Source organism: Rana temporaria, chromosome 2 (assembly GCF_905171775.1).
Source record: "Rana temporaria chromosome 2, aRanTem1.1, whole genome shotgun sequence".
Classification (NCBI taxonomy): domain Eukaryota; kingdom Metazoa; phylum Chordata; class Amphibia; order Anura; family Ranidae; genus Rana; species Rana temporaria.
Window position 1 is genome coordinate 99,298,653 of NC_053490.1, and position 26,249 is coordinate 99,324,901.

A 26,249-nucleotide genomic window follows, 5' to 3' on the forward strand; every position below is an offset into this window, starting at 1 on the left:
AAATCGCATCCGCGAAATCGCGGTAAAATCGTGATTTTTACCGCGATTTTGAATTCGCAGCAGTGTGAACCTAGCCAAAAGTGATGTTACACTTTAAACTTCTATGAAATAGCAGAGGGGATAAAATACTTACCTTATTATCCATGTGATCTCTGCACAGCAGCAAGATCAGAATTCAGATTAGCAGATCTTCCCTTTCAGCAGAGATCACACCAATTGCCTAGGCATTCCAGAGAAGGTTTCTTTAGGCCCCTTTCACACTTGTGCGACTTCAAAGTTGCATGATTTTAACACAATTCGCGGAATTGGCATCAAAATCGGACCAAAGTAGTGCAGGGACTACTTTGAAGTCAGAACAACTTGAAGTCATACTAATATGAATGGTTGTCATTGGAAATTATGGGGAACGACTTGTCTTGCTACTTTGCCGTCCCAAATCGTGGGACAAGTTGTACAAGTGTGAAAGGGGCCTTAGCCAAACAATATATTTTGTGCCTCCTGCAACTGTGTGTGTATATATATATATATCTATATAACCAGAGGATATAGGGTTTAATGACAGGTCCACTTTCTAAGCAGTTGGTGTTACATGTTCCACAATATTATACTGTATGCCTACCAAGCTTTCTTACATTGATCACACATTTAAAAGCAATATATCAAAAGCATTGTTTATGGGTCAACATGTCCACAAATTAATACAAACCTCTTCAAATTATGATATGCATAAAAGATTCACAAAAGTTGTGCAGGAAGGGACGATAGCATATGTTAAATTAATGCAATACTTAAATGTGAAAGTGCGATTTCTGTGGTAGTATTTTCTTTTTGTAGTTTGATTTTCTTTTTTTTTTTTCCACTTAAAGTCGAACAGTAACAGCGATTCATCAGTGCATGAAACTGTGACAATCCCCTCCCCTGGGGCAAAAGTAGTTACTTTACCAAAAAAAGAAAAAAAAAATCTGGGATTCTCTGGTTTGGACAATTCTACTTTACAAGCTCACAAGTTCTTCCAAAACGATTTCCATTAAAACAGCATGCTGGTAAAAGCAAAGTGAACGAGATGCTGTCATGCTGGCAGAATGACATTGGCAACAGATTTCTGTCCTTTCATAGGAGAAGGCAGGCGACTGTAATATTTATGCAGTAAAACAAGTCTGGAGTGAGTTCGCTTTTACGCATAAATATTCTCGGTGACCTGTTCGGAGCGCTCGTCTTATCCGTACCGGTCAGGCAGGTCTCTAGATTATGCCATGTAGATGAAAGTGTTGATATCGGACTCATCTCTTCGGATGTACTTGTGTTCTATGAGCCATTCAATTTGTTCTTTGATCATTTTTTTCTGTGGCAAGAACATGTTTTTCAAAATTTCTACTAGTTCAGTCTGGAGCTGAGCATTTGTAATTTTCTTTCTCATCTTCATAATTTGAATAATGGCCTCCTGAAAAATCAATCAGAGGTTTCTACATAAGGAGAAGCTGATAACAGAGAACAGTGAATGCAGTTTTAGACAGTTTCCCTCATTTAAACATGAACTCCAAACAAACAGCTCAATGCACAGATCAAATACATATAAGGGAGCTGTTTTACCTGCCAAAGGATTGCATTTTGCCCATCCAGTCCTGAGATTTTTACAGCTTGCTACATTGATGGTTGTTTGCCGCCCCCCCCCTCCCCCAAAAAAAACACCAGTCGCCACTGGGTTATAGCAGGCTACCTTCAGGTGATTCAGTTAGCTGAAGGTAGCTGTAACGGACCTATGCATGCTGCCGGGACATCGATAATCTTCATGCAGGGAGGACTACAAGGAACTGCATGGCTTGTCACAATTGGATGTACCACATTGTATTCTGAGCTCAAAGGGTTAATTGGACAAGGGTTTCTTTCACTGATGAATGCTAATGTACCCTTTGCATAGCTAATGAACTCTCTTTTGTGTAGGTAACAGCCCCCTGTGAGGTGTATGCTGATGGGGATTATGTGTGAGTGATAATTGTTTTAAAGGTTAATTGAATTCTATTGTCTGATCAAGCTAAGTTTAGGAGCCAAAACGGCTAGCGACTGATTGGCTCAAGGGAATGTCATTATTTCATAGTATGTGTATTGAAGCCCCCCCTGGGTGGGGGGGGGGGGGGAGTGTCATTTGTTTCTGTACAGTTTGTAACCAGATTTAAGGAGGAAAAATGTGGCATTAAAAGTCAGTCCTGCTTGACTCTGCAAACGTAGCCCGTCTCGTTTCTTGAAAGGGCGTTCGATGGGATATACCGGCGGTACCTGCATATCGCAGCTTGCCAGGGAAAAGGACGTCTCCAACGGCTGAGACCCTCTCCCTAGCTGGGTAGCCGTTACATGGGTAGCCGTTACAGTAGCCATGGTCTATGACAATGGCCTACTGGATTGATTTTCCAGGAGGCCATTATTCATAGACCATGGCTACCTTCAGCTAACTGAATCACCTGAAGGTAGCCTGCTATAACCCAGTGGCGGCTGGTGTTTTTTTTTTTGGGAGGGGGGGGGGATGGGCGACAAACAACCATCACCACCCCTCCACCGGGTCGCCATCTGCCGGTCTGGCACTAACCCCATCTAGGTGGCAGGTAGCGGGCATCAGCTTGTGTATCCTTTCCTCCATCATGGCGGCCGTACGTCTCCGCCCAGGCGTCCGATAGGCTTGCCTGTCCTTTCAGCTAATTGGGTGACAGGTCTCAAGACCCGCTTCCTGATTGGCCGTGAGGAGGATTGGTGTTACAATAGTGAATGTTCATTCGCTATCGTAACACACCTGGATGGGCTCAGTTCGCATTCTCTGCGCCCCAAGCCCACGCTAATTTGAAGCCTATTAGAGCCTCTGGCTCGAATCACATGCTTTAAAAAAAACACCCACCCCATATTGGAATCAATGAATCCACGTCCTGACAGGGCCCGGACGCATGGATAGGGGGGGCGGCGCGTGTGCCCTTAAAGGGGTTGTAAAGGTAATTTTTTTTCCCTAAATAGCTTCCTTTACCTTATTTTGCTTTTAAATGTCCTTATTTCTTCTGAGAAATCCTCACTTCCTGTTCTTCTGTCTGTAACTACACACAGTAATGAGACACTTTCTCCCTGGTGTGGAGAAAGCCTCTTGAGGGGGAAGGGGGCGAGCAGGAGTGTCAGGACGCCCACTAACACACAGCTCCTTTCTCTATCTGCCCTTGCCTGCTCGCCCCCTCCCCCCTCAAGAGGCTTTCTCCACACCAGGGAGAAAGTGTCGCATTACTGTGTGGAGTTACAGACAGAAGAACAGGAAGTGAGGATTTCTCAGAAGAAATAAGGACATTTAAAAGCAAAATCGAAAGATGAGGTAAGTGAAGGAGGACTGCACTAAGGTAAAGGAAGCTATTTAGGGGAAAAAAATTACCTTTACAACCCCTTTAATAGAGGGGCTGCCACCGATATAACTCATGGTATATGACTACAGTCCTGTATGATTAAGATATGTTAATCAATGCTTTGAATTAAGTGCTATAAAAGATTATGAAGTGCTGTGGTTAAATGAGTTAATCTTTGGGCATAATGTAACATACAAAACTGATCATCTACAACAATACATCATTTAGACCCCTTTCACACTGAAGCGTTTTTACAGCGTTTAAAATAGCGCTAGTAAAACGCTCATAAAACACTCTCCATACATCTCAATGGACCCTTTCACTCTGAGTCCTGCAAGCAGCATCTTTGGAGCAGCTTTTGGGCGTTGAAAAAAACGCTCCAAAAACGCCCCTTTCCATTGAAATGAATTAAAAGCGCTGTAAAAACGCCTTACCCTTTCAGACTGAGGCACTGCAAAAACGCCCTAAAATGTTAGGGTCTTAGCAGTGCTTTACCAGCACATTGGTATTGCAGATGAGGCTTTGCTCAAATAGCGCTCAAATAACATTCGAAAAACGCTCGAATAGCGCTCGAAAAATGCCCCAGTGTGAAAGGGGCCTAAAAGCAGACAATGTCCTGGTACGCACCTGAGTCCTCAGTATTCGGAGTTGTACAATGCCTTCATTTTCTTCTTCCCTCATTCTCTCGGTTGTGAGTTGCAAGCGTCCAATTAAATTGATCTTTCCTCTTTTCTGAACTTTTGCATTTTTTCTTAAGGGAAGAAAGTGGAAACAATATTTGCACACGTTAGGAAGCTTGTAAAATAAAATCTCCACCCCTGGTTTCTACAGTATGATTTCTTTGTTTTATCAATTTAAAGGGAAACTGCCATGTGAATAAATATCTTTGTGAGAAGCCTTACATAAGAGATGCCATTCTACAACTGCTGGGCTGCATGCTAACATCAATGTCTTAGAACTAGCGTGACTTCATTACTCTTCCTCACATGTCACAGCACTTTGTGATTGGTCCATCACTATCAGGAGTAGAGGGAAAAATCCCCCAATGGGGACACTAGTACAGGTGACATTCGTCATAGGTAGCATCTCCCCACTGGGAAGATGTTAATTTACTTTTGTGTTGTATTCCCCTTGACAGGACGTGAGGAGAAATCTTCCCTGTGGCACAAAGTGGTCAGCATTAAAAACCTGAAACTGGTCATCACGGTTGCCATGTATGTGTGGTCCATGTGGACCGGCTTGCTGTTATAAATAATAAAAAAAAACTGAAATCTAACCCCTTCTCACAATATCAAACATTAGAAAATGTTTCTGGACTGGAGTTACACTTTAATCTCATTGTTTTGAGCCTGTTTTTGGAAATATATTCTTGTCACTTTTTATGGGGTACATCTGTGCAGATTTCCTTCATTGTGTGCCAGCACTCTTGTGTTATATACAAACCAATCAACACAAGCCAAATGTTTTATCACACTTACATCAAGCTGAACTCCTGGTTAACTGAAAACAAGGTGCCCTCTGTGAAATCTTTAGGAGAATTTACTTGTGGTTCATATGACAGAACTTGCCTCTTCAGTTTTGGGAACGCTACAAGAGACTAAATCAAGTAAAATAAATTAACATACACTCAATGAATGTTAACATATAACACAAACTGCCCATCCAGCATTGCAATAAACCAAAGCATAAAAGAATGTGCTTCACTGGTTCCTAGACAATCTGCTCATCTTTGCAGGCTCCGTGTATACCCAAAGTCAAATATAACTAGCATAAGAGATAAAGCAGATAAGAGCCCGCTACATGCAGATAAAACTCTTTTAATAATAAAATGTGAATAAATGCACTTACAAAGTAGCGACTTGATCATACCAAAGCTCAACTCCCAGATGTCAGTGTCTAAAGGACACTAAACAAAACTGCGGGTGAAAAATGTGTCTTGCATCGCAGCAACTATACATACTATACCAGACCCTATGATTAAGTGGCGTGACTAGCCACGTAACGCGTGAGGAAAGCTGTGAGCCGTCGGTGACGTCATCTCTGCTCTCGGCCGGGAGCAGAGAGGTTCATTACATCGGATATTGCAATTTGAAATGTGAGTGTTTTATTGCCTTTATTAAAAGTACTATTTTGCGATTTTACACATTGTGAGCGTTATTCCTCCTTACATGCACTTTGTGGGAGCCATTGATTCAATGAAAGAGGGATTGGAATTGTGATCATACGCTGCTGCTGTGTTTTGGAAGTGAAAGTGATCTGCAGACATATTGGGGAAGTGAAGCTGCGGCCAGTGGGAATTCATAAGGCTTAATTTAAGCCTCCTAGAGGTGAGAGGCTGGTACTACTGGTCACCTGGAGTGGAGCATGTTTTTTTGGATTTTTCTTTGAGCACTGCACTTTAAGATTTATCCTGTGGACATCAAACCACCCTCGGGCTGCATTTTGGATTGTTATTTTGCACATTAATTATTCACAATTGCATGAAGACTTTTTTCACTATATTTATTCTCAATGAGTTTGGACTTCATTTTTATTGATATATATTGGATGAAATTACCCTTTTGCACTTTATTAGCACCTATTTTTGCACTTATTAGTTGCACAGTATATATAATGTTATATTTGATGTCATCACTGTTATATTCATTGACTATTTATTTATATATATCTATTTATATAATATCAGTAAGCACATTGCACTTTATTGCTAGTCATATTTTTATGTATATATAATTTTTATTATTGGTAAGCGCCCCGACACCCCCCATTCCTCATATACATACAGAAACATTTTTCACCCCCAGTTTTGCTCAGTGTTCTTTAGAGTTTCCTCCATCATCGCACCATATCTCTCCTTTTTGCCAGCTTCTATGATGTGATAGTTTTATATCTGTACTATTATCAGACATTTAATGAGAGTTGATCTCCATGGTGATGACGGGTGAGTTTAGGTGTATTAGGATCCCATTTCAAGCCCGCCAGAAAACTGTCACTGTACTGGGCTAATCATAAGCGGCCAAGGCATTCCCCTGTCCAGCAGCTGCCCATATACACACCCATTTTTGTGGCTGCCGAACATTGAATGCTCTGGCCGTTTATGTTTGACCCAGTATAGGTAATCGTTTCCTGGTGGGATTGGATACATTTTTTTTTTTTAATGCAATCTTTATTTAAAATTTTCAAGCATTACATGAAGTAAAGTAGTAAACAATTAATCAGCATCCATAAGAAAAGATCTCATCTGTTCTGTACAAATGAAAACATCAATAGTACAAGAGCAGCAAAGATTCCCATGCCACCGACTCTCGGCTAAAGAGAGCAGACCCTGCAGACGCTGTCAGAAGTGCACCTGTGAAGCACACAACCGAGGGTAAGAAAATGGAGGAAAAAATAAGTTTGAAATCAGGATTGCTGAGTGATCGGACTAGGATTTGAAGACACCTGAACTCATCCCCACTAGTAGTATGGATTGATCAAGTTGCTTTACCTTTCATTGATTAAAGGGAGTTTTACCTGCATTAACTGATAACACTCTATTTGGCTTTATCTCATACATAAATCTCAAACATACAAAACATTTACACATACCCAAAGAGTCCTCCTTAGCTCTGCATCTGGTAATTCCGTTGCTAATTTAAGATTTTCAAAACTAATCTTCTCTTTAGGCCTCTGGTTCCAAGCAAACAAAACTGCCAGCTGAAATGTTGTCACCTCAAGGTCATACTGTCCAACTTCATTCTTAAAGGTTATCTATAAAGAGAAACAATAGCAGTTATAAGGATAAAGGGAGCCAATCATTTACGAAATACAGGAGCTGCTTTGATTGACTGCCAATTCCCAGACTTCACTGGCCATGTACTTGTCTTTAAAAGATCAGCAATGGCAGCTTACATATTTCCCATTATAAAAAATATATACTGGAATGTGGACAAAACACAAAACAAACATACATATACAGTGTCAACCCTATCTGAAGTAATTATTCTGGAAAAATGGAAACATGATACAACTGGGACCACTAGAATAGAACTGAATGTGTACAGTATGTCCCCTGAATGTCTGAGGACAGGTTCCTTTAAACAGCAGAGTTCTAGAAACAATATATACTTTTTTTCCAGTACATTTACCTGTAGATACATCTATGTTTAACCACTTAAAGCGGATGTCCGCTGAAGAAAAAAAATATTAAAAGCCAGCAGCTACAAATACTGCAGCTGCTGATTTTTAATATTAGGACACTTACCTGTCCTGGAGTCCAGCGCCGTCCGCAGCAGAGGACAAGCGATCGCTCATCAATCTGCTGCCCCCCCGCCATCCTCGGTGAGGGAACCAGGAAGTGAAGCACTCTGGCTTCACTGCCCGGAACCTACGGCGCATGTGTAATGGGGGGGGGGGGGGGGGTTGACGTCATGCCCGCAGTCTGCCCGAGACTGTGTGGCCGGAAGTGGGTGAAAATACCTGACTTTAGACAGGTATCTGCACCCCCCTCCCCCTGAAAGGTGTCAAATGTGCCACCTGAGCGGGGGGGGGGGTTCCCATCAGTGGGAGTTCCACTTTAGGGTGGAGCTCCGCTTTAAGGACCGCTCACTGTATATATACGTCAATTTTTGTTAAAGATGGATATCTCGGTAACGGCAGCAGCTGCTCAGGGGAAGAAGTCATGTGATGTGACGAATACGTGTCGGGAATAGAAGTTACAGAGCCGACACAGACCGACGGCGATGAGACGAGCTCACCGCTCGTAGGTGTTTTGCTACCCTAATAAATTTCATAAGATACTGCACCATGGGCCTTCCTCTCTTTTCTTCCATCTTGTACCCCCTGAGCACTGGCTGATACTACGGACAGGAGGTGGAAGATACAGAGAAGGTGGAAGTGAGAGTTGTTTTGTCTGTCAGTGATCCTCCAGCATACCAGTTCCGGATACGAACGCGGTGTTCGTGGAGACAGGTCCACTATCCACAGCCTCAATGTGAGTGTGTGTATATGTGATATATCATTTCCAAGGTTTCCCACAGGATTATGCTATTATCCATTTATTTTTGCTTCCATGTTTGTATGAATATTTGATGAGGAGCCCCTTTCATCTCAACCTCAATCCGTGTGACTGCACCCCTAGGGAGACATTGTTTGGTACTTTGAGCCATCCGTGCTATGGCTCTGAGATGAGCATCTAGTACCACAAGAGGTGTGCGCACCGAAGTCTGCCTACTTTCACACTGGACTGTCTTCTGGGATGTCACTATTTTAAATAGACTTTTCTCACATATTTTTGTTATACATTGTTTCTGTACACAGTTATTTTAGTTTGTGTAAGCTACTGTTTGGTTCACATCAGTGCACCTTTACTACTGTGTTTCTGGTTTATCCAGCCTGGTACATTCGTGTCACTTTATGTTCACATTATATGTTGTTTATTTACCTCTCTTTCCCTGTAATAGTCACCTAGTATTTATTTATTTATGTATTTCACTTTAGGGTTACCTACCTGTTAGGTATTGAGATCCCCCTTCTATTATTAGTTCACAGCGCTTCACCATCACTTTCCATATTTTGGGTATCATTTTACTCAGCGTAACATTATCTTTCACAATATATAAAAAAATTGGGCAAACTTTACGGTTGTCTTATTTTTTAATACAAAAAAGTGATTTTTTTCCCCAAAAAAAGTGTGCTTGTAAGACCGTTGTGCAAATACGGTGTGACAAAAAGTATTGCAATGACCGCCATTTTATTCCCTAGGGTGTTAGAAAAAAAATATATATAATGTTTGGGGGTTTTAAGTAATTTTCTAGCAAAAAAAAACGTTTTAATCTTGTTAACGCCAAATCTGAAAAACAGGCTTGGTCCTTAAAGCGGGAGTTCACCCGAAAAAAATTTTTTTAACAGTAGATTGGGCCTAATTACGGGAAGCAGAATCAAGTGTTTTGATTAAAATCAATGCAGTACTTACCTTTTTTGAGATAGGTGTTCTCCCGCCGCTTCCGGGTATGGTCTTCGGGACTGGACGTTCCTATTTGATTGACAGCCTTCCGACGGTCGCATACAGCGCGTCACGAGTTGCCAAATGTCGGTGCGGCGCTATACGGCGCCTGCGCACCGACGTTCGGCTACTTTCGGAAACTGGTGACGCGCTGTATGCGACGGTCGGAATGTTGTCAATCAAATAAGAACGCCCAGTCTCGCAACCCATACCCGGAAGCGGCGGGAGAACATCCATCTCAAAAAAGGTAAGTACAGCATTGATTTTAATCAAAACACCCGATTCTGCTTCCCGTAATTGGGCCCAATCCACTGTTAAAAATTGATTTTTTGGGTGAACCTCCACTTTAAGTGGTTAAAGAGGAAGTAAACCCCAAAAATGTTATAAAAATAAAATAAAAAACCCTGCAAAACAAAGGCATAATGAGCCATAGTAGCTCATTATGTATTACTTCCCTCAGATCGAAGCCCCCGCAGCGGTAGGTTTAGGAGATATTCAGGGTAGCTACAGTTACAGCCTTAATATAGGCTTACCTCTAGCATAAAGTCAGTTGTAAGGGTTACAACCACGTTAACTGTTTTTTTATACGACTTATAGGGGATCCTGTAAGCCATGTCATATGTATGTGAAACATTTTCAGGTATTTATTACCTCCTTAGATATCCCATTACTACACCCAACAATGTCTTCATCAACTGTTCTCTCTAGAAGGAGGCGGCTATCTTTATTTAGGCATTACCACAGGTCAGCATCTATATCATTGACTAAGATGTTGGCTCAGAGATGACACAATCATCATAACTGGGGAATTTCACGCCTGTGTTCACAGACACAGATTAGCCCACTTGCTGCAGCCTGTCGCTTTGTGACTTGCTAAGAGATTACAATGTTGCAGTGTGATCACCTGGGGAGAAAAGACTGAGGAAATGCTTCCTCCAGTCTGCTGCAGACTGATGACAGGTACATTACTTACCTGAAGCACAGGGCATGTTTTGTAATACTAAAAGGTGGAAATGAACAAAAAGGAATTAGGATGGGTTCACACTTACGCAAATTAGATGCGGGTCTCCCTGCATCCAATTTGCATGACAGGAGAGTGTGACCGGCTCTCAATGGAGCCGGTTTACATAGCTCCGGGTGGCCGTGTTCCGCATTTAAAAAAGGGTCCTGTGCGTCTTTGGTTCTGATACAGGTGCAAATTCAGGCAACAATTGGGTTGATTCGCACCTGAATCGGTGAACAGGGACACACTGGACCCCATGTTGTGAACTGTGGCCGCAGCATATGTGAACCTGGCCCGGCAGAGTGGGAAGGAGGAGGGGGGCTGAACTTCCCAATCCCTCTTGGAAGTGGGATTGGGTACCTGTCAAAAACAGGTACCCCCCAAAGGTGCCCCCAATGCGGCAGCGGAGCAGGGAGGGAGCAAACAAGGGGAACTTCTTCATTTGGTGGAGCCCCACTTTAATGAACTACCACAGTGCTCAACAGTTGCAGCTGTCGGACCTTGTAGTTTTCCCATTCACAGAACATTGTTGTTAGATGATGCGGCTAGATGGGCAGAGCCCCGCATGGCCACTTTTTTTGCATACTGTGATAGTTAGCGGGAGGAGACAAGATCTCCTGCTAGCTGTCGGTACAGGGGAGCGGGGGCCTGTGCACCTATAACATTTTACACCTGAATAACGGTCTTTATCATGAAATGTATATTGTCTCTGTGTAGAATACTTTAAACACAGCTACAAGTACTTGCAGACTCTGTCGAGCCAGTCCTAAGAAAATACTACTCACAATGCCATTAGACATTAAATGATGCCAGTGCAGTTTTCTTCCACTGTGATTCTTCTTGTAGAACTCTTCCACTTCAGGGATGAGGTCTTCCAGTTCAGTGGGGAGAGAAACAAAGACCTTTTCAGAGCTTCTTGACCATGCACCCGCATTTAAAATCTTAATGTTCACAGAATCAGCTGCCATAAGAAAACATAACAAAACAGGATTAGACCATAGAAACAAAAAAATAAAAATAAACTATGAAAAAAATCCCTCCTTCCATCAAATCATAATTGAAATACAGGATCTACCTATTCATTGTACAAGTTCATTCTCATCCTTGCTCCTCTACATGGTAAGACAGTGACTTTGAACAAGCAACACAGGTTAGGAGTTCTGTCCTGCCCATAATGGAAGCTCCAATATTTCTATCCTGACAGAATCTCAGCCTCAGCAATGTTATATATGGCAGCTTGTGGAAGCGCTGGTTTCACTAACGTCCTTTGTTCAAGGATAGGGTTTCCTGCGTTTAAAAAGCATGTCAGACACAGGTCAGCAGCTTCCTATTGACTCCGCTGGAGAAGTGTAGATGACAGTGCAGAGGCTGCGTTTGACCTGCTTTATGTTTCTTTGGATGCAGCAGGTAAAGCAATGTCAAATGCAGCCCTGTGATTTGCATTCAAATACACAGATCCGAGTAGTGCTGTGTTTAAGCAGAAAAGGCTGCGTTTGACATGAACGCCCGTTTACACAAACCCTTATAGTGACACTCAGATGGGTTGTGACCTCACACTATCCCCACTAAGAAAAACTGCACAACAGAACTAGCACCTTTATGGGAGCGGTTGCATTCTTTGCAGTTTCAGGTTAATAAATGGAAGCTCCTGAAAGGGCCTAGATCTTTCTACGAATTCTCGTATGCTGGCCAGAGTCATCCAGGGTCCACAGCAGAAAACCTCAATTCCTCACATAACATACTCATCTGCTGTTAAAGAGGTTGTAAAGGTACAATTTTTTTTTTCCTAAATAGCTTCCTTTACCTTAGTGCAGTCCTCCTTCACTTACCTCATCCTTCCATTTTGCTTCTAAATGTCCTTATTTCTTCTGAGAAATCCTCACTTCCTGTTCTTCTGTCTGTAACTCTACACAGTAATGCAAGACTTTCTCCCTGGTGTGGAGTGTCGTGCTCGCCCCCTCCCTTGGACTACAGGAGAGTCAGGACACCCACTAACACGTAGCTCCTTTGTCTGCAACGTAGAGAGCATCCTGACTCTCATGTAGTCCAAGGGAGGGGGCGAGCACGACACTCCACACCAGGGAGAAAGCCTTGCATTACTGTGTGGAGTTACAGACAGAAGAACAGGAAGTGAGGATTTCACAGAAGAAATAAGGACATTTAAAAGCAAAATCGAAAGATGAGGTAAGTGAAGGAGGACTGCACTAAGGTAAAGGAAGCTATTTAGGAAAAAAAAGTTGTACCTTTACAACCCCTTTAAACTCAATACATCACAACAGATAAACAAAATAATTGTGTTCCGCTATCAAAAAAGTGCCAATACATTAATACTACGACCCATAAGCATAAAGATATTGTCTAAAAATCTTCATGTAAAAAGTAATTTATCAAAAAGTGTCCAAAGATTGATCACTGTGCTGATTTATCTACTGTACTTGCCTGATTTGATCTGCCTTGTGTGAGTAGTATTCTTTTTTTTATTAAACTGTTAAAGGTTTTATACTACTTCGCTATGAGTTCCTAAAAAACGACGTTGCCTACACACCATCGTTTTTTCAAAATGCTCTAGCAAAGCGCGGTTACGTGCAGCACTCTTTTCCATTGAAGCTAGCTTCATAACTTGCTTCTGAGCATGCGTGGGTTTAAAAACGTTGTTTTAAACGTCGTTTTGCCGACACACTATCATTTTAATTGACACAAAAAACGACGTTTTGAAAAACGACACAAAAAATTCAAGCATGTTCGAATTTTTTTTTGTCGTTTTTCAGAAGACATAAAACAACGTTTTCCCCACACACGGTCATTTTAAATGACGTTTTTAAAAATTACGTTTTTTTAAGAGTTCTGAAGTATGCCATCCATCCATCTCAGCAGGGATCTCTCCTAAAAAGTGCAGCCAGGCCTCCATATCTGAAGTTTTACCTGTAAGCAGTTTGAGAGTTGGGTGTGCACCTCGGTGTGGAGAGGAATATGGTTACATAAGATGGGCGATATACACATTTACTTCAAGAATTTTCTTGCACTGTTCACTTTTTATTTGGACTGATTTTGCACCGTGCACTTTATTGAATTATCATCTTTGGACACTTTTTTGATGAATTGATTTTCACATGATGATTTTTATGCAATATTCCTAAGCTTATGGGTTGTAGTATTAATGTATTAGCATTTTGTTTGATAGTGCAGCACAATCATTTTATTTACTGTTTTTATTTGTATGTGGGAATTTAGTGGGTGCTGCTGTCACAAGCTTGGTCAATTGGTTTCATATGATTGCCCGTTTTTTGACACTAAGCGCAAGCAATACTTATTTTCTTATTTTTGTTATACACATCACAAAAGATGGCACAAGAATTTCAGTCCTAGTATCATAAACTTTTCAACCTATCGGAGCAAACCCTGGCATCAATAACTTATGAGCGGCCTTTTATTGACATATTTCTTGCAGCTGACCTCTGGAATTGGAGAGAACCTAGAGGCTAGGATCTCTGCGGACGAATTACATCTGGCTATTGATTAATGCCAATTTGGGTAAAGCCACGGGGGCCAAATAGCCACTCAGTACCATACTATAAAGCGTTTAAAGATCTTACCACGCCCTTTCTTCAGGCTTTCAATCCACTTAATAATGACATGAAATCCCCTTTCAAGCGCCCATCACTGTGTTTTCCAAGGATGGCAAAGATTTGACTTTGTGTGGCAGTTACAGACCGATTTGCTTTGCTCAGTGCGGACCTTTAAATTCTTCTCCAATATTCTCACCAAGAGGCTTCTTCCTCATCTTTTCCATACTGACCAAGTAGATCTTATCCCTCAATGCGAGGCATGAGATAATACTACTAGTGATTCATCTTATTCACCTGGCCAGATCGAGGTCTTCCTTATTGATGCTTCTCTCCACAGATGCTGAGAAAGCATTATGCCATGCTGACTGGCAATTCCCAAGGTCTATGCTCTCCTATATAGGTCTGGGTACCCACATGCTAGCCTGGATCTCTGCCCACTATTCCATGATTATGACTAAGGCCTTATAGGCTGAAACGCGTCAACCTTTCCTATATGCATTTGTCTACCATTGCTTGTCAATAAATACATCAATTGTTTAAGAGCAACGACCGGAGTGCGGATAATTTTTTCCTCGCTATTCCACACCACGGGCAGCAGTTCGGATTAATAAAACACGGTCTGACTTTTTTGGCCTGTCTAAGAGAGGGCCCACTATCCTTCTTAATTTTCATCCTGACTTTAGAGCCTTTGTTATGCGCCATCAGAATAAATAGGAATATTACTGGCCTTATTAGTAAATCTGGTCATCAAAGTCACCTCCCCAAACTATCTTTGGCTAGCTAAAATTAATATTAGGAATATGGAAAGCCTTTACAGAGAAACAAAGTGTAGTAATACCTGCCACCCCTTGGATGGCTTTTACGTGCTCTTCTGCATACCTGGAGCTGATACATCCTACTGACGTAGAGGTGACTTAAACTACCTGGATATTAGACCCTCGCTTGTCCTTCAGGATTGGACTGGGAAGTGTTTCTATGAGCCCATGGCAAAGTGAGCGATATCGACTTATAATAGCCTGCGTTCTCTAGTTCCTGGGGCCCCCTTTCAAGCCCCTTTCTCTCTTTCCATCCCCCAGTATTTATTTCTTGTCCCTCTATCTCTTTCTTTCTTATTCTAGTTCTATCCTAAACCTGAAATAAATATGGAAAGTAGCATCATACGAACACTGGTAACCTATGGGTGCAGGAGTTCGCTCTCTTTCTTGAGAGACATTTCCCCTACAATCTACATGTTTATTATAAGTTCTTCCTGCTACTGGTTGCTGTAGTATGTATTACTGTTACGTATACTACTTGGATAGAGCTCTCAGCTGCGCCTTAGATACTCTGCTCTATGATCAGGATTGTATGCCTTTGTCTTTCACTAAATAAAGAATGAAAAAAATAAAATAAAACAGGACTGCCATGGTTTTAAAAGGACGCTCCTAAGATACTTTTCCATAATTGGGAAAATGCAGTATAGCCCTGAGGCTCCCATAGTCCCCTATTTTTACACTACAAACACAGAACTAAAAGATTGCTATTCTTTTAATTATTTTATGTCATACCTGGAAGTGCTAATTTATTATTTTTATGCATTTCTTTGAAAGCTTGATTTAAATCTTCAGATACTTTAATGTCTTGGAACATCCGAGCCAGTTTATTTACATAGTCAGCAGGCATTCCGACTTCCTTTAAAATACAAAAAAAAAAAAAGTTGCATCAAAATGGTTCCATAAACCCTAATTAAGCATACAGTGGGGTTAACAGCTCTTTTCTATCAAGCAAATGCAAACAATTGGGGATATTATTAACAAAAAAGTTGACATTATTTATGAAACAAGTATTAATTTTCAGCAGCCAGGAAACACAAGCTTGCACTGCAGAAACAGAAAAGTCACATAAAATATAAAAAGGTTGAGCGCTGATATTTCCATTTTTGATGTGCTGGCTATATAGGGGCATATCATAGGGGAAGGGCTGTATCGAGACATTATGCTCCCGTTAGCACACATAAAAGAAGACATCTTTTATATCACATGTCTGTATCACAAGGTAGCAAGTTGTAATATTTATATTTAAGGACTACTTTTAATCTGTGCAGATTACCAAACAAGAGAAAGGTTTTACGTTTGCTTATATCTCATTAATTTCCACAGCCCCTGCCACTCTTTCCTACAGTCCTTTTACTAAATTTACGAACACATATCCAGAAGTGGTCAGAGAAGGGAAATAATATAAGATAGTTATATCACAATGGGGGTTATTTACGAAAGGCAAATCCACTTTGTACTACAAGTGCACTTGGAAGTGCAGTCGCTGTAGATCTGAGGGGAAGCTCTGAAATAAGGGGAAGCTCTGCTGATTTTATCATCCAATCATATGCAAGCTAAAATGTTGGTTTTTATTTTCCTTGCATGTCTCCCTTAGATCTACAGCGACTGCACTTCCAAGTGCACTTGTAGTGCAAAGTGAATTTGCCTTTCGTAAATAACCCCCAATGTGTAAAAGCCGAGGCTTGCAGTGGCCTACAAAGTACCATTATGGTGAATACTGCCCTGATTATCAGGTGCTTTTAGACCTACCTATCACTGAAATTAATGTAACAAACTCTCCCTGCCCTTCTACATGATGCAATGGAGGGATTATTCTCTCTGGTAAAGTATACAGAAAGCATACACTGTCTTCAAGTATTAAACATAATTAAGGTAGTGAAAGTGAAAAAAAAAAAAAAAGAGAGAGAGAGAGACACAGCAAGAAAATTAAACCTACAAAGTTAACAATTTTTACACACCTTTTAGATGGCAACTCAGGCTAAATGGTTAAATACAAAACTGAATGACATACAATATGGACTTGCATATGGCTGGTTTACAAACAAACCTGTCAAAAGTAAACTTTCACTGTGCAATATAAAAAAAGGTTTTCACAACACTGGATAAACTTACTGGCATGTTGATGGTTATTCATAAATATCTAACAGAACTTCTATAAAAACTACGACTATACAAGATAGAAACAATGTATTAAGGAGATTTTTTTTACCCTGAGCCATTCCACCATGTTTTCTTCAATTTCACTGTCTGCAGAGATGTCCAGAATCAGACGTCTGGTGAGGTGAGCTTTGTGATATCTCATGAACACGTCTTTATTCTGAACATATTTGAGCACCAGCAGCTGTGAACAACAGAAACGAATGAATTACATGACAAGAAGCCGACCTCATTTAAAAAAAAGCTGGATGATCCAATTTCTTTAAGTTGATTGTCAATCACGTTTTATTAAACACTGCTTCCAAAAGGAGGAACAATAACTGAGGACTGATTAAAAGGTGTAACAATAAAAGAAAGCAACAAACAAAAAGCTAAACAAAAAGAGCTTTTTGAAAGGGTATAAGCATCAACTGCCTAAGCTGGCCAAACACTAGAAGATTTTAGCACAAATGTTTATACAAACATTAGTGTGGTTTTCTGATTGTTCGTGAGATCAAATCACAGTTCTATTTCTACCACAGTGACAAGAAAATTAGAAGGAGCAGGATGGAAAAAGTTTCTTGAAGAAACACATTTCTAACAATGTATGTTTTTGGTCTCCCTGGGGTTTCATAGTGTGTTTGAGTTTGTTGTGAGGACACACGATAGTAAGGTTTTTTTTGAGAGCCAGGACAGATTTGTATAACCTGCAAGCTCTGTTAAAAGTGGTTGTAAAGGCACACGTTTTTTTTTTTTTTACCTTCATGCATATGCAAAAACCTTCTGTGTGCAGCAGCCCCCCTAAAACTTACCCGGGCCCCCTCTCGATCCAGCGATGTCCTTGAGAGCTTTGCCTCTCTGGGGACTTGCACTCCTGATGGGCCATTGGCTCCCGCTGCTGCCAATCACAGTCAGTGAGCCAATCAGGAGACAGAGGAGGCAGGGCGAACCGAGAATCCAAGTGTGAATGGACACACAGAGCAGCGGCTCGGGTGCCCCCATAGCACGTTGCTTGCTGTGGGGGCACCCGATAGGAGGGAGGAGCCAGGAGTGCCGGTGTGGGACCTGAGAATAGGAGGATCTGTGCTGCTCTGTGCAAAAGAGGAGGTAAGTATAACATGTTTATTATTTTAATGAAAAAATAAATAAAGCTTTACAATCACTTTTACTATGGAAGTTGTCAAAATGTTATTATATTAGTGCATAAAAATAAACACATACCACTTCCTTCAGCTTTGCTTCAATTTCTTCGGAAGTAAGCTTTTTACTGAGAGGTGTTTTTCTTAACAACATATCACAGTAATTAGCAAGTAACTCCGGGCACTTTGACTCAGGCTGTGTTTTTAATCCCACCCTAAAACAATAAATGTTCATAAAAATCAGTATCGTTCTAACTTGTAACTTACCTAAACATCACTTTAGCATGACAATGCAAATAGAGTCTGCACTATGATATCAATGTTACGTGTTTGGTGGAAAATTTGTTTGAATAATCTCCCCCGGCTTTTTATATTTTCTGGGATTCTACATCTATATAGTATGGTATTTATGTCTGTGAATCAATTATCATGATGTAAAACAAAGCATGTAGTTAAAGCTATATTCTAACCAGATTATAAAAATCACACTTGGGTGCTCTCCTTCTCATATAGTAAGGGCCCATTTACACCACTATGTTGCACTGTTGTGCAAATCATTTTAAAATGTCACCCTAACACACTGCGGGCAGTACACGGTAATGCACTATTACATCAAATGCGCTTTGCATAAAAAATGCAGCAAGTATGATTGTTGATCTATTGTGGTGTGTTCATTTAAATGGGTTTTCCTAATGCAATGTGCATTCATTGCACCCCATCAGTCACCCTGGCCTGACTGGACCCTAATGCTCCTTCAATCCTTGGGGGTAGAAAAGAGAGTCCTCAACATCCTCATGAGATCATTTTACGCATGACCAGAGCAACAACTTTGTGGGTCTGCTCATGAATACTGGAACCATGACATATTCCTAGACTAGACAAGCATTAGGTCCTTACTGTACAAGAAATGAGCACTTCAATTTTTATAAATTTTTTAGTTCAGCTTTTGAGCCAGGTCACACCATAGAAATGCAGGGCCAGATTCACAAAAGGGATACGACAGCGTATCTCCTGATACGCCGTCGTATCTCCTGATACGCCGTCGTATCCCTGTTTCTATCTATGCGACTGATTCATAGACTCAGTTACGCATAGATATCCCTAAGATCCGACAGGTGTAATAGTTTTACACTGTCGGATCTTAGGATGCAGTACTGCGGCCGCCGCTGGGGGTTGTTTGCGTCATAAACCAGCGTCGGGTATGCAAATTAGCAGTTACGGCGATCCACGAAACGTTTTCCCGTCGTTACGTCGCCGCAAGTGTTAGTTTTCCGTCGCAAAGATAGGGCACCTTTTACAAAGTGTAAACTTACTACACCATGTAAAAGTATACCCGTCTTTCCCGCGTCGCTTTTGAATTTAAAAAAAAAAAAAAAAAATCCCGGCGCAAGTCTTTTTTTCACGTCGCGATTCACAAAACGTCGGCGCGTCGTAATTTCGCGCAAAGCACGTCGGGAAATTTGCGTCGGGAGCATGCGCAGTACGTCCGGCGCGGGAGCACGCCTAATTTAAATGGTACCCGCCCCATTTGAATTGGCCCGCCTTGCGCCGGACGGATTTAGGATACACCGCCGCAAATTTCCAGGTAGGTGCTTTGTGGATCGGGCACTTAGACAGAAAATTTGCGGCGGTGTAACCTAAATCGGTTACGTTACGCTGCGCCCGGGCTATGTGAATCTGGCCCACAGTTCCTAATTATTTTCTGCATGTGCGTTTTGGTACATTATTTTTCCCCTCTTTTATTCTCCACCTTAAATATAGACATGTGTGTTTTTGACACATTTTACCACGTTCCAGTACAGTTCAGTGCAGAAAAAATGCAACACCCTCTACTCACTGGAACTGACTGCACTGGTGTGAGCTATGCCATTGAAAACCATATAACCTACTATCCAAAAAAAAAAAAAAACACACTGGACTGCACTTGGTGTGAACTGGCCCTAAAAGTAACTCAACCATCTTTGCTTATTGACCCTTACAAGGAATTTTTTCTTAACCACTTCTATACCGGGCCAATTCTGGCATTCCATTCCCACATGTAAAAATCATTATTTTTTTGCTAGAAAATGACTCAGCACCCCAAAACATTTCATATATATATTTAATATATTTTAGCAGAGACCCCAGGGAATAAAATGAAGGCTGTTGCATTTTCTTATGTCACACAATTTTTTTAAATGTATTTTTTTTATAGAGGAGGTTTAGTGCTAGAATTATTGCTCTCACTCTAATGTTCAAGGTGCTACCTCACGTGTGTTTTTTATTGTTTATTTTATTATTTCTACACTTTCCTTAAAAAATCGTTTTTTCTTTCCCTTTTATTCCTATTACAAAGAATGTAAACATCCCTTGTAATAGGAATATGGCATGACAGGTTATGGAGAGATCTGTGGTATAAACTATAAGCAGTGTGAATTTTGGCAGCAAATTTTGATTTAGTTTAAGTCTTAGGACTAAAATGGCATTTTAGTTTTCTGCAAGTGTTTTAGTTTTAGTCGTATTTTAATAGGACATTTTAGTTGACTAAATTGTACTGGAGATTTAGTAGACTAAAATGTCCTACATTTTAGTTGATTAAAATAATTTTAGTGAACTAAAACCTAATGGGTTTAGTTACATTGTAATGCACTATTTAAGCATTTCTCTACAATTTCTAAACTCCTTATATACTCCTGGAGTGAAAAAAAGGTTTAAATGTGACACAGATTTAGCCGTTCTACAAGGTCTTTAAACACTTGCCGCCCACCCACCGTCAAATGACGGCTGGGCTGTGCGGCTCTCGTTCTGGGTAAACGTCATATGATGGCCGCCCAGAACGCCCTGATTACAATTATGTGCCACCAGTGCCAGCAATCGGTACCAACCAGTGTCCACAATTGGCAGCAATCAGTGGCCATTAGTGATGCCAGTCAGTGTTGGCTATCACTGCTGCCGACCAATGCCACCCATCAATGCCAATCATTGACACCTATTGCAGCCCATCAGTGCCCATATTCATGCCTCCTCGTCAGTGCCACCCAATCAGTGCCCATATGTGCCGCCTCATTAGTGCCGATAAGTGCCACCTCGCCCTGTATTGAGGTGGTTAAGGTAAACCAAGTTTCAGTCCCATCCCATCATCTGTAAAAGCAATCAAGCGGCTAAACAGCCGATATGATCACTTTTACTTTGCAGGGAATTGCGGCTGAAAAAAAGGATATTTGAATGATGCCTGCAGCTGCAGGCATTTCAGATATCTCCACTCAAAGTCCAGGATGTTATACGTCGGCCTAGGGGCGGGAAGTGGTTATGGTCAGGTAAAATCAGAAATATTGCAAATTATTATTTTGTGACCAGCAAGTGGAGCTTTAGGTACGTTTCACATAGTTATCCTTATTTACCCCATTGATAAAAAAAAGAATGTTACACACAACATATTACAGTGACTCATCCTCCATCAGAGGGCTCATTCTGAGGTTTAAGCGACAGCCATTCTATGCCTGAAAGGAGACAAATGCCTGTAATATCATTTTAGCTGACTTATGGTGCTCAGGAAATCCTCTGTCATGTATGAAATGTTAAAACGTAAATTTTATATATACAGTACCGTGCAAATACTTTAGACGCTTGCTGTAAAGTGAGGATGCTTTAAAAAAAAAAAAAAAGGGGGAAAAAAAAAAAGAATAAAATGAATAATTTTTATTACTTAAAATCTAGGTGCATAAATTGAAAAAGAAAAAATCAAGATAATTGTAAACATATCCACCCTTTAAAACAGCCTCAATTCTTCCAGGTACACTTACACACAGCATTTTTTAGGAATTCGACAGGTAAAGTGTTAAAAAACAAAACAAATGCTAATTTAAAAGCGGAGGTCTGCCCACCGCTGCAAAAATTATAAGCCAGCAGTTACAAATACTGCAGGTGCTGACTTTTAATAATAGGACACTTACCTGTCCTGGAGTCCAGCGATGTTGGCACTGCAGCTTACATCAGATGTCGGATGCTGCCGCCGCCATGGCCTGTAAGGGAACCCGGCAGTGTAGCCTTACAGCTTCATGCAGGGAATCCTACTGCACATGCGCAAAGGTCCGCTCTTTTCTCCTACTGGCCTGGCGACAGAGGGAGCCGTGACGTCAATATCCACGGCTTTGGCTCCCGCAAGTGGGAATAAGATACCTGTCAAAGATATCCTGTCCCCCCTCCCCCCAAAAGGTGCCAATTGTGGCACCGGAGGGGAATGGGGGGGGGGGGGGGGGAACAAATGAGCAGAAGTTCCACTTTTGGGTGGAACTTCACTTTAAAGTGGATGTAAACCCACTCTCATCCTTTCTAAACTACTGCCATAGTGCTGATCTATAAGGATATAGATGTCTCCTGCATGTATCCTTACCTGTCAAACGTCTCCCCTCTGTCTGCTATAAGAACTGAAAAACTGCAGATTCTGTGGGTGGGTCTGTTGTCTGAGCTCGGTGGGTGGAGTCGTGATGTCAGTAGACTCCCCGCCCACCTCTACACTCCCCTTGTCAACTTGCATTTTGTTCTATGTATTCCTTACACTGAATTCTGCTATGATCACCAACATCGAGTCAAAATCCAGAAAAGTAACCACATGACTTCAGAAAAGGCGTGGGGGTGGGAATTAAAAAAGAATGCCCGTCTCCAGGCTAGTGCATGAGATATGTAAATAACCTGTCACTCACAGCAAGAGGGCGGAACGGATTAAGGTTTTTCTCTGTAAGTCCATTTTATTTCACTGAACAATAAAAGAGGATTGCTCTGAGCTGGATTAACTCTTTGTGGCAAGATGATAGGAAATATTTTACTCTACGTTGTGACAGCAAAAAAAAAAAATCGGGTTTACATCCACTTTAAGCTATATCAGTTGCTTCTGTCTTTTCATGTACTACCAGAAAGACTCAATGTTGAGATCCGATCTCTATGTCTGAGGCTGCTGCAGAAAGAAATTGGGACTGTTTAGACACCTCCCTAGTATTGCATGGTGGATTTGATTATTATTATTTTTTTTTCTATTTAAGTACTTTGTAGGTTGTTATATAAATTGATATATAAAAAGTACTCATTGTCTTATTTGTAAAAGCATCCTTACTTTACAGCTATTACTATACTATTTAACAGCTATAAGACAGCAGTTTAAAAACGAATGAACCTAAAAAATACATACAAAACACAAACAATAAAAAAAAATACAAAATTAAATACAACAGACTGAAATTACAGATTTATCTAAAGATTAAAGGAAAGGGTAGAGAAGGCCAACTATAAGCAAGAGAGAGCAGTACGCCTCCCCATCAACAATAAGAAAAAAGTTCTTTACCCTTTTTGCTTTAGTGGTAGTTCCAGTTTAAATATTGTTGCATCATTCACCACAGCCTTGTATGCCTAGAAGATAATAACAAAACACAATATAAATGTTTTTTTCTTTTCTAAAGGATACAAAAATCACAAATATAAAGATACAAGTTCAAAAATCACTTGGAAAAATGTTGTACATAACCAATGCAGCCTAAATATGTGGAAATATCCTTCACTAAAAGGTAATTAAGCTCATCTCTGTCATTCCCAAGATCAAATGTTGTTCTACACTGGTCTGGTTACTACGTGGCTGTCACAGCATGCTTTGTGAAATAAAAAAAGAAATCAAGAAATATTAAGTTTCTTTTTAAGCATTGTGTAGCTGTCTTAAAGTGTTACTAAACCCGCAACAGTAAAATCAGTATGTATATGCAGTAAAGCATGCTGGTTATAGTCACTGTGGAACCTAAGGGGTTAATCCTCCGCATTGTGTAAAAAGGCTGTTTGATCCTGTCTTCTCTGATCCTCTCCTACTTCCACTGTCCCCTGATAATTTCCCGATAACACAGAGTCTATGGAGTCAGGCTGAACATGTTAAGTTTGGTGTGTATTGCCAGAGGTTTTTTTTTCTCTTGGGAGGGTGCATGTGATCAGCACAGGGCCAACCAGCACTGTCAAGACAGAGGGTCAGGGGTTCTGCATCCTCATAGGATGGTCAGAAAGCTCCTCCTACAAGCTTTAACCAGTGCTTGGCTGGACACTGATAGACATCACAAGACTGCTCTAACTGCTGATGAGAAAAGATATTTAGCACTTTATATTTACTAAAATAATTGCATTTCTATGTTCTGTGTACTGGGTTTAGTAACACTTTAAGGCCATCTCACAGGGTGATTATAAACTTTGTGTTCAGGCCAAAGTTTTAGTTATGTGAGTATACTTAAAGCAGCCTTGTCATCGAGTCAAAATGGTTTAATGTAAAGTAGTGATGTGGAAATAAGAAGACAAAACCACTGAGCAGTGTAGGGGACTCGGAAAATCAATACTCTCTGAAGGGTTGTGTCATACAAGGCACCTACCTGCCTGATCGGTCACTCTTAAAAGTGAAAGATCACACAGTGCTGTGTATGTGTACAGGCAGCAACAGACAGACACATAGAGCAACAGCGCTGATTCACTGTTATGAATGGTCAGCACGGCTTATTCTTTCATAATAGTTAACGATCACTCCAGTGCTGTGCGATCCATCAGCCAGGGCTGTGCATGTATAAGAGCAGCCCTTGCTAGAGAGAGAGGGCAGGGACGCTGTGCTGGCCGTACCTTCCCACAATGAAATGCCTATAATTTAGGTTTCAAATGGGGGTAGAGCTACAGCCAGCATTAAAAGGTGTGTTTAGGGGACAAATGGGCCACCGATCAGAAGTGCTCAAGTTAAAATAAATAAATACAATTTTTGAACTTTCATGTGAGTTCTTCCTAAGGGGAAACCTTTCCAGAAAGGGATATGCAAGCTTCCATTGTTGGCCTTCTGAAGCACTGATCTAAACAAATCATGCAACCAGAGAGGTCAGAACCACTGATTAACATTATGTTCTAGGTAAGTAACGAAAAGGGTTTCAACAATCAGCCCGAGAGTAAATCAATTGACATTTTTAGAAGGTGGTCAGCAAGGGTAGCTTAACATTTCTATCAGCCTTCCAAAAATGCAATAGCACTTTGATAGCCTGCAGAATCAACTACACAACTAAATGAATGACAATGTACAGCCATGTTTTCTACTTAAAAGAGGAGCTCCAGTCTGTAATTTTTTTTTTAAGTAAGCAGCTATAAATAGTGTAGCTGCTGACTTTTAATATAAAAGGACACTCGCCTGTCCATGGATCCCACGATGTCGGCACCACAAGCCGATTCATCAATCGGCTTCAGATGCAGGCATTGTAAGTAAGGGTTTCCTATTGCGTAAGACATGCTGCACTTTCTGAATGTCCCTGCTGTCTTCTGGGACCTGTGTGTGTACCAGAAGGCAGTAGGGTGGGGATCGCCGACCTTACTCAGAAGCGGGAGCGTTACCTTGTCAAAGCCAAGTACCCACTCCCCCCAAAAAGTGCCAAACGTGGCGGTGGAGGGTGCGAACAAGTGGAGCTTCCCCTTTTGGGTGAAGCACAGCTTTAACGTAAGCTTTTTTTTCTACTTTTTGGAGTAATTTAACAATACCCTCTACAAATACATGGAGAAGAATAGATAAATGAGGTATAGCAGACTAAAATTTATGCCTACCTTGTCTCGAGCAGTAAGAAACCTTGGATCATCTTGAAAGGCTTCTTTTACTAGTTTGCTAAATCTATTAAACAATGTCAGTAATTGCTCTACATACTTCTCAGAATCCTAGCCAAAAAAAAAAGAAAAGCAGCGTTAGTCTTTATTCAGGTTATATAGCTCTATCTAACTTACAGTTTCAGAAAAATCACCAGTATATACAGAATGAGAAAAGGATGTAGCGAGATCTGCTTATTAATGATAACTAAAAGAGCACTTATTTTTCAAAGAAAACATTTTAACCGAAGCTGACATACATTTGTTCCCCAATGCTTAACCACTTCCATACAGGGCACTTACGCACCTTCCTGCCCAAGCCAATTTTCAGCTTTCAGCACTGTCGCACTTTGAATGACAATTGCGCGGCCGTGCTACACTGTACCCAAACAAAATTGACGTCCTTTTTTCCCCACAAATAGAGCTTTCTTTTGGTGGTATTTGATCACCTCTGCATTTTTTTTTTTTTTGCGCAACAACTAAAAAAAGACTGAAAATTTGGAAAAAAAATAAAGTTTTTATTTTTTTCTGTTCATTTTTTTGTAAATAAGTACGTTTTATTCTTCAATTATGGGCACTGATATGGCGGCACTGATGGGCACCGATGAGGTGGCACTGATGGGCGCCGATA

At 40.9% G+C, this 26,249-nt stretch overlaps 1 protein-coding gene across 2 annotated transcripts in view; it reads right to left on the minus strand.

The window, feature by feature from the left end:
• Positions 1 to 657: 657 nt before the first annotated feature.
• The window catches only part of CUL5 (cullin 5), a 74,797-nt gene continuing 49,205 nt past the window's right edge, over positions 658 to 26,249 (minus strand). The window contains exons 10-20 of one of the 2 annotated variants that reach the window (XM_040340585.1): positions 25,583 to 25,690; positions 23,328 to 23,392; positions 21,597 to 21,635; positions 18,093 to 18,225; positions 16,945 to 17,076; positions 15,468 to 15,591; positions 11,140 to 11,315; positions 6,957 to 7,118; positions 4,847 to 4,965; positions 3,996 to 4,119; positions 658 to 1,441 (exon numbers count right to left, since the gene is read on the minus strand). In XM_040340585.1, coding sequence (XP_040196519.1) covers positions 1,247 to 1,441; positions 3,996 to 4,119; positions 4,847 to 4,965; positions 6,957 to 7,118; positions 11,140 to 11,315; positions 15,468 to 15,591; positions 16,945 to 17,076; positions 18,093 to 18,225; positions 21,597 to 21,635; positions 23,328 to 23,392; positions 25,583 to 25,690 — 1,377 coding nt within the window. In that variant the 3' untranslated portion in view covers positions 658 to 1,246. The remainder of the gene's footprint in view (positions 1,442 to 3,995; positions 4,120 to 4,846; positions 4,966 to 6,956; positions 7,119 to 11,139; positions 11,316 to 15,467; positions 15,592 to 16,944; positions 17,077 to 18,092; positions 18,226 to 21,596; positions 21,636 to 23,327; positions 23,393 to 25,582; positions 25,691 to 26,249) is intronic. The other variant, XM_040340586.1, reaches the window with a different exon arrangement.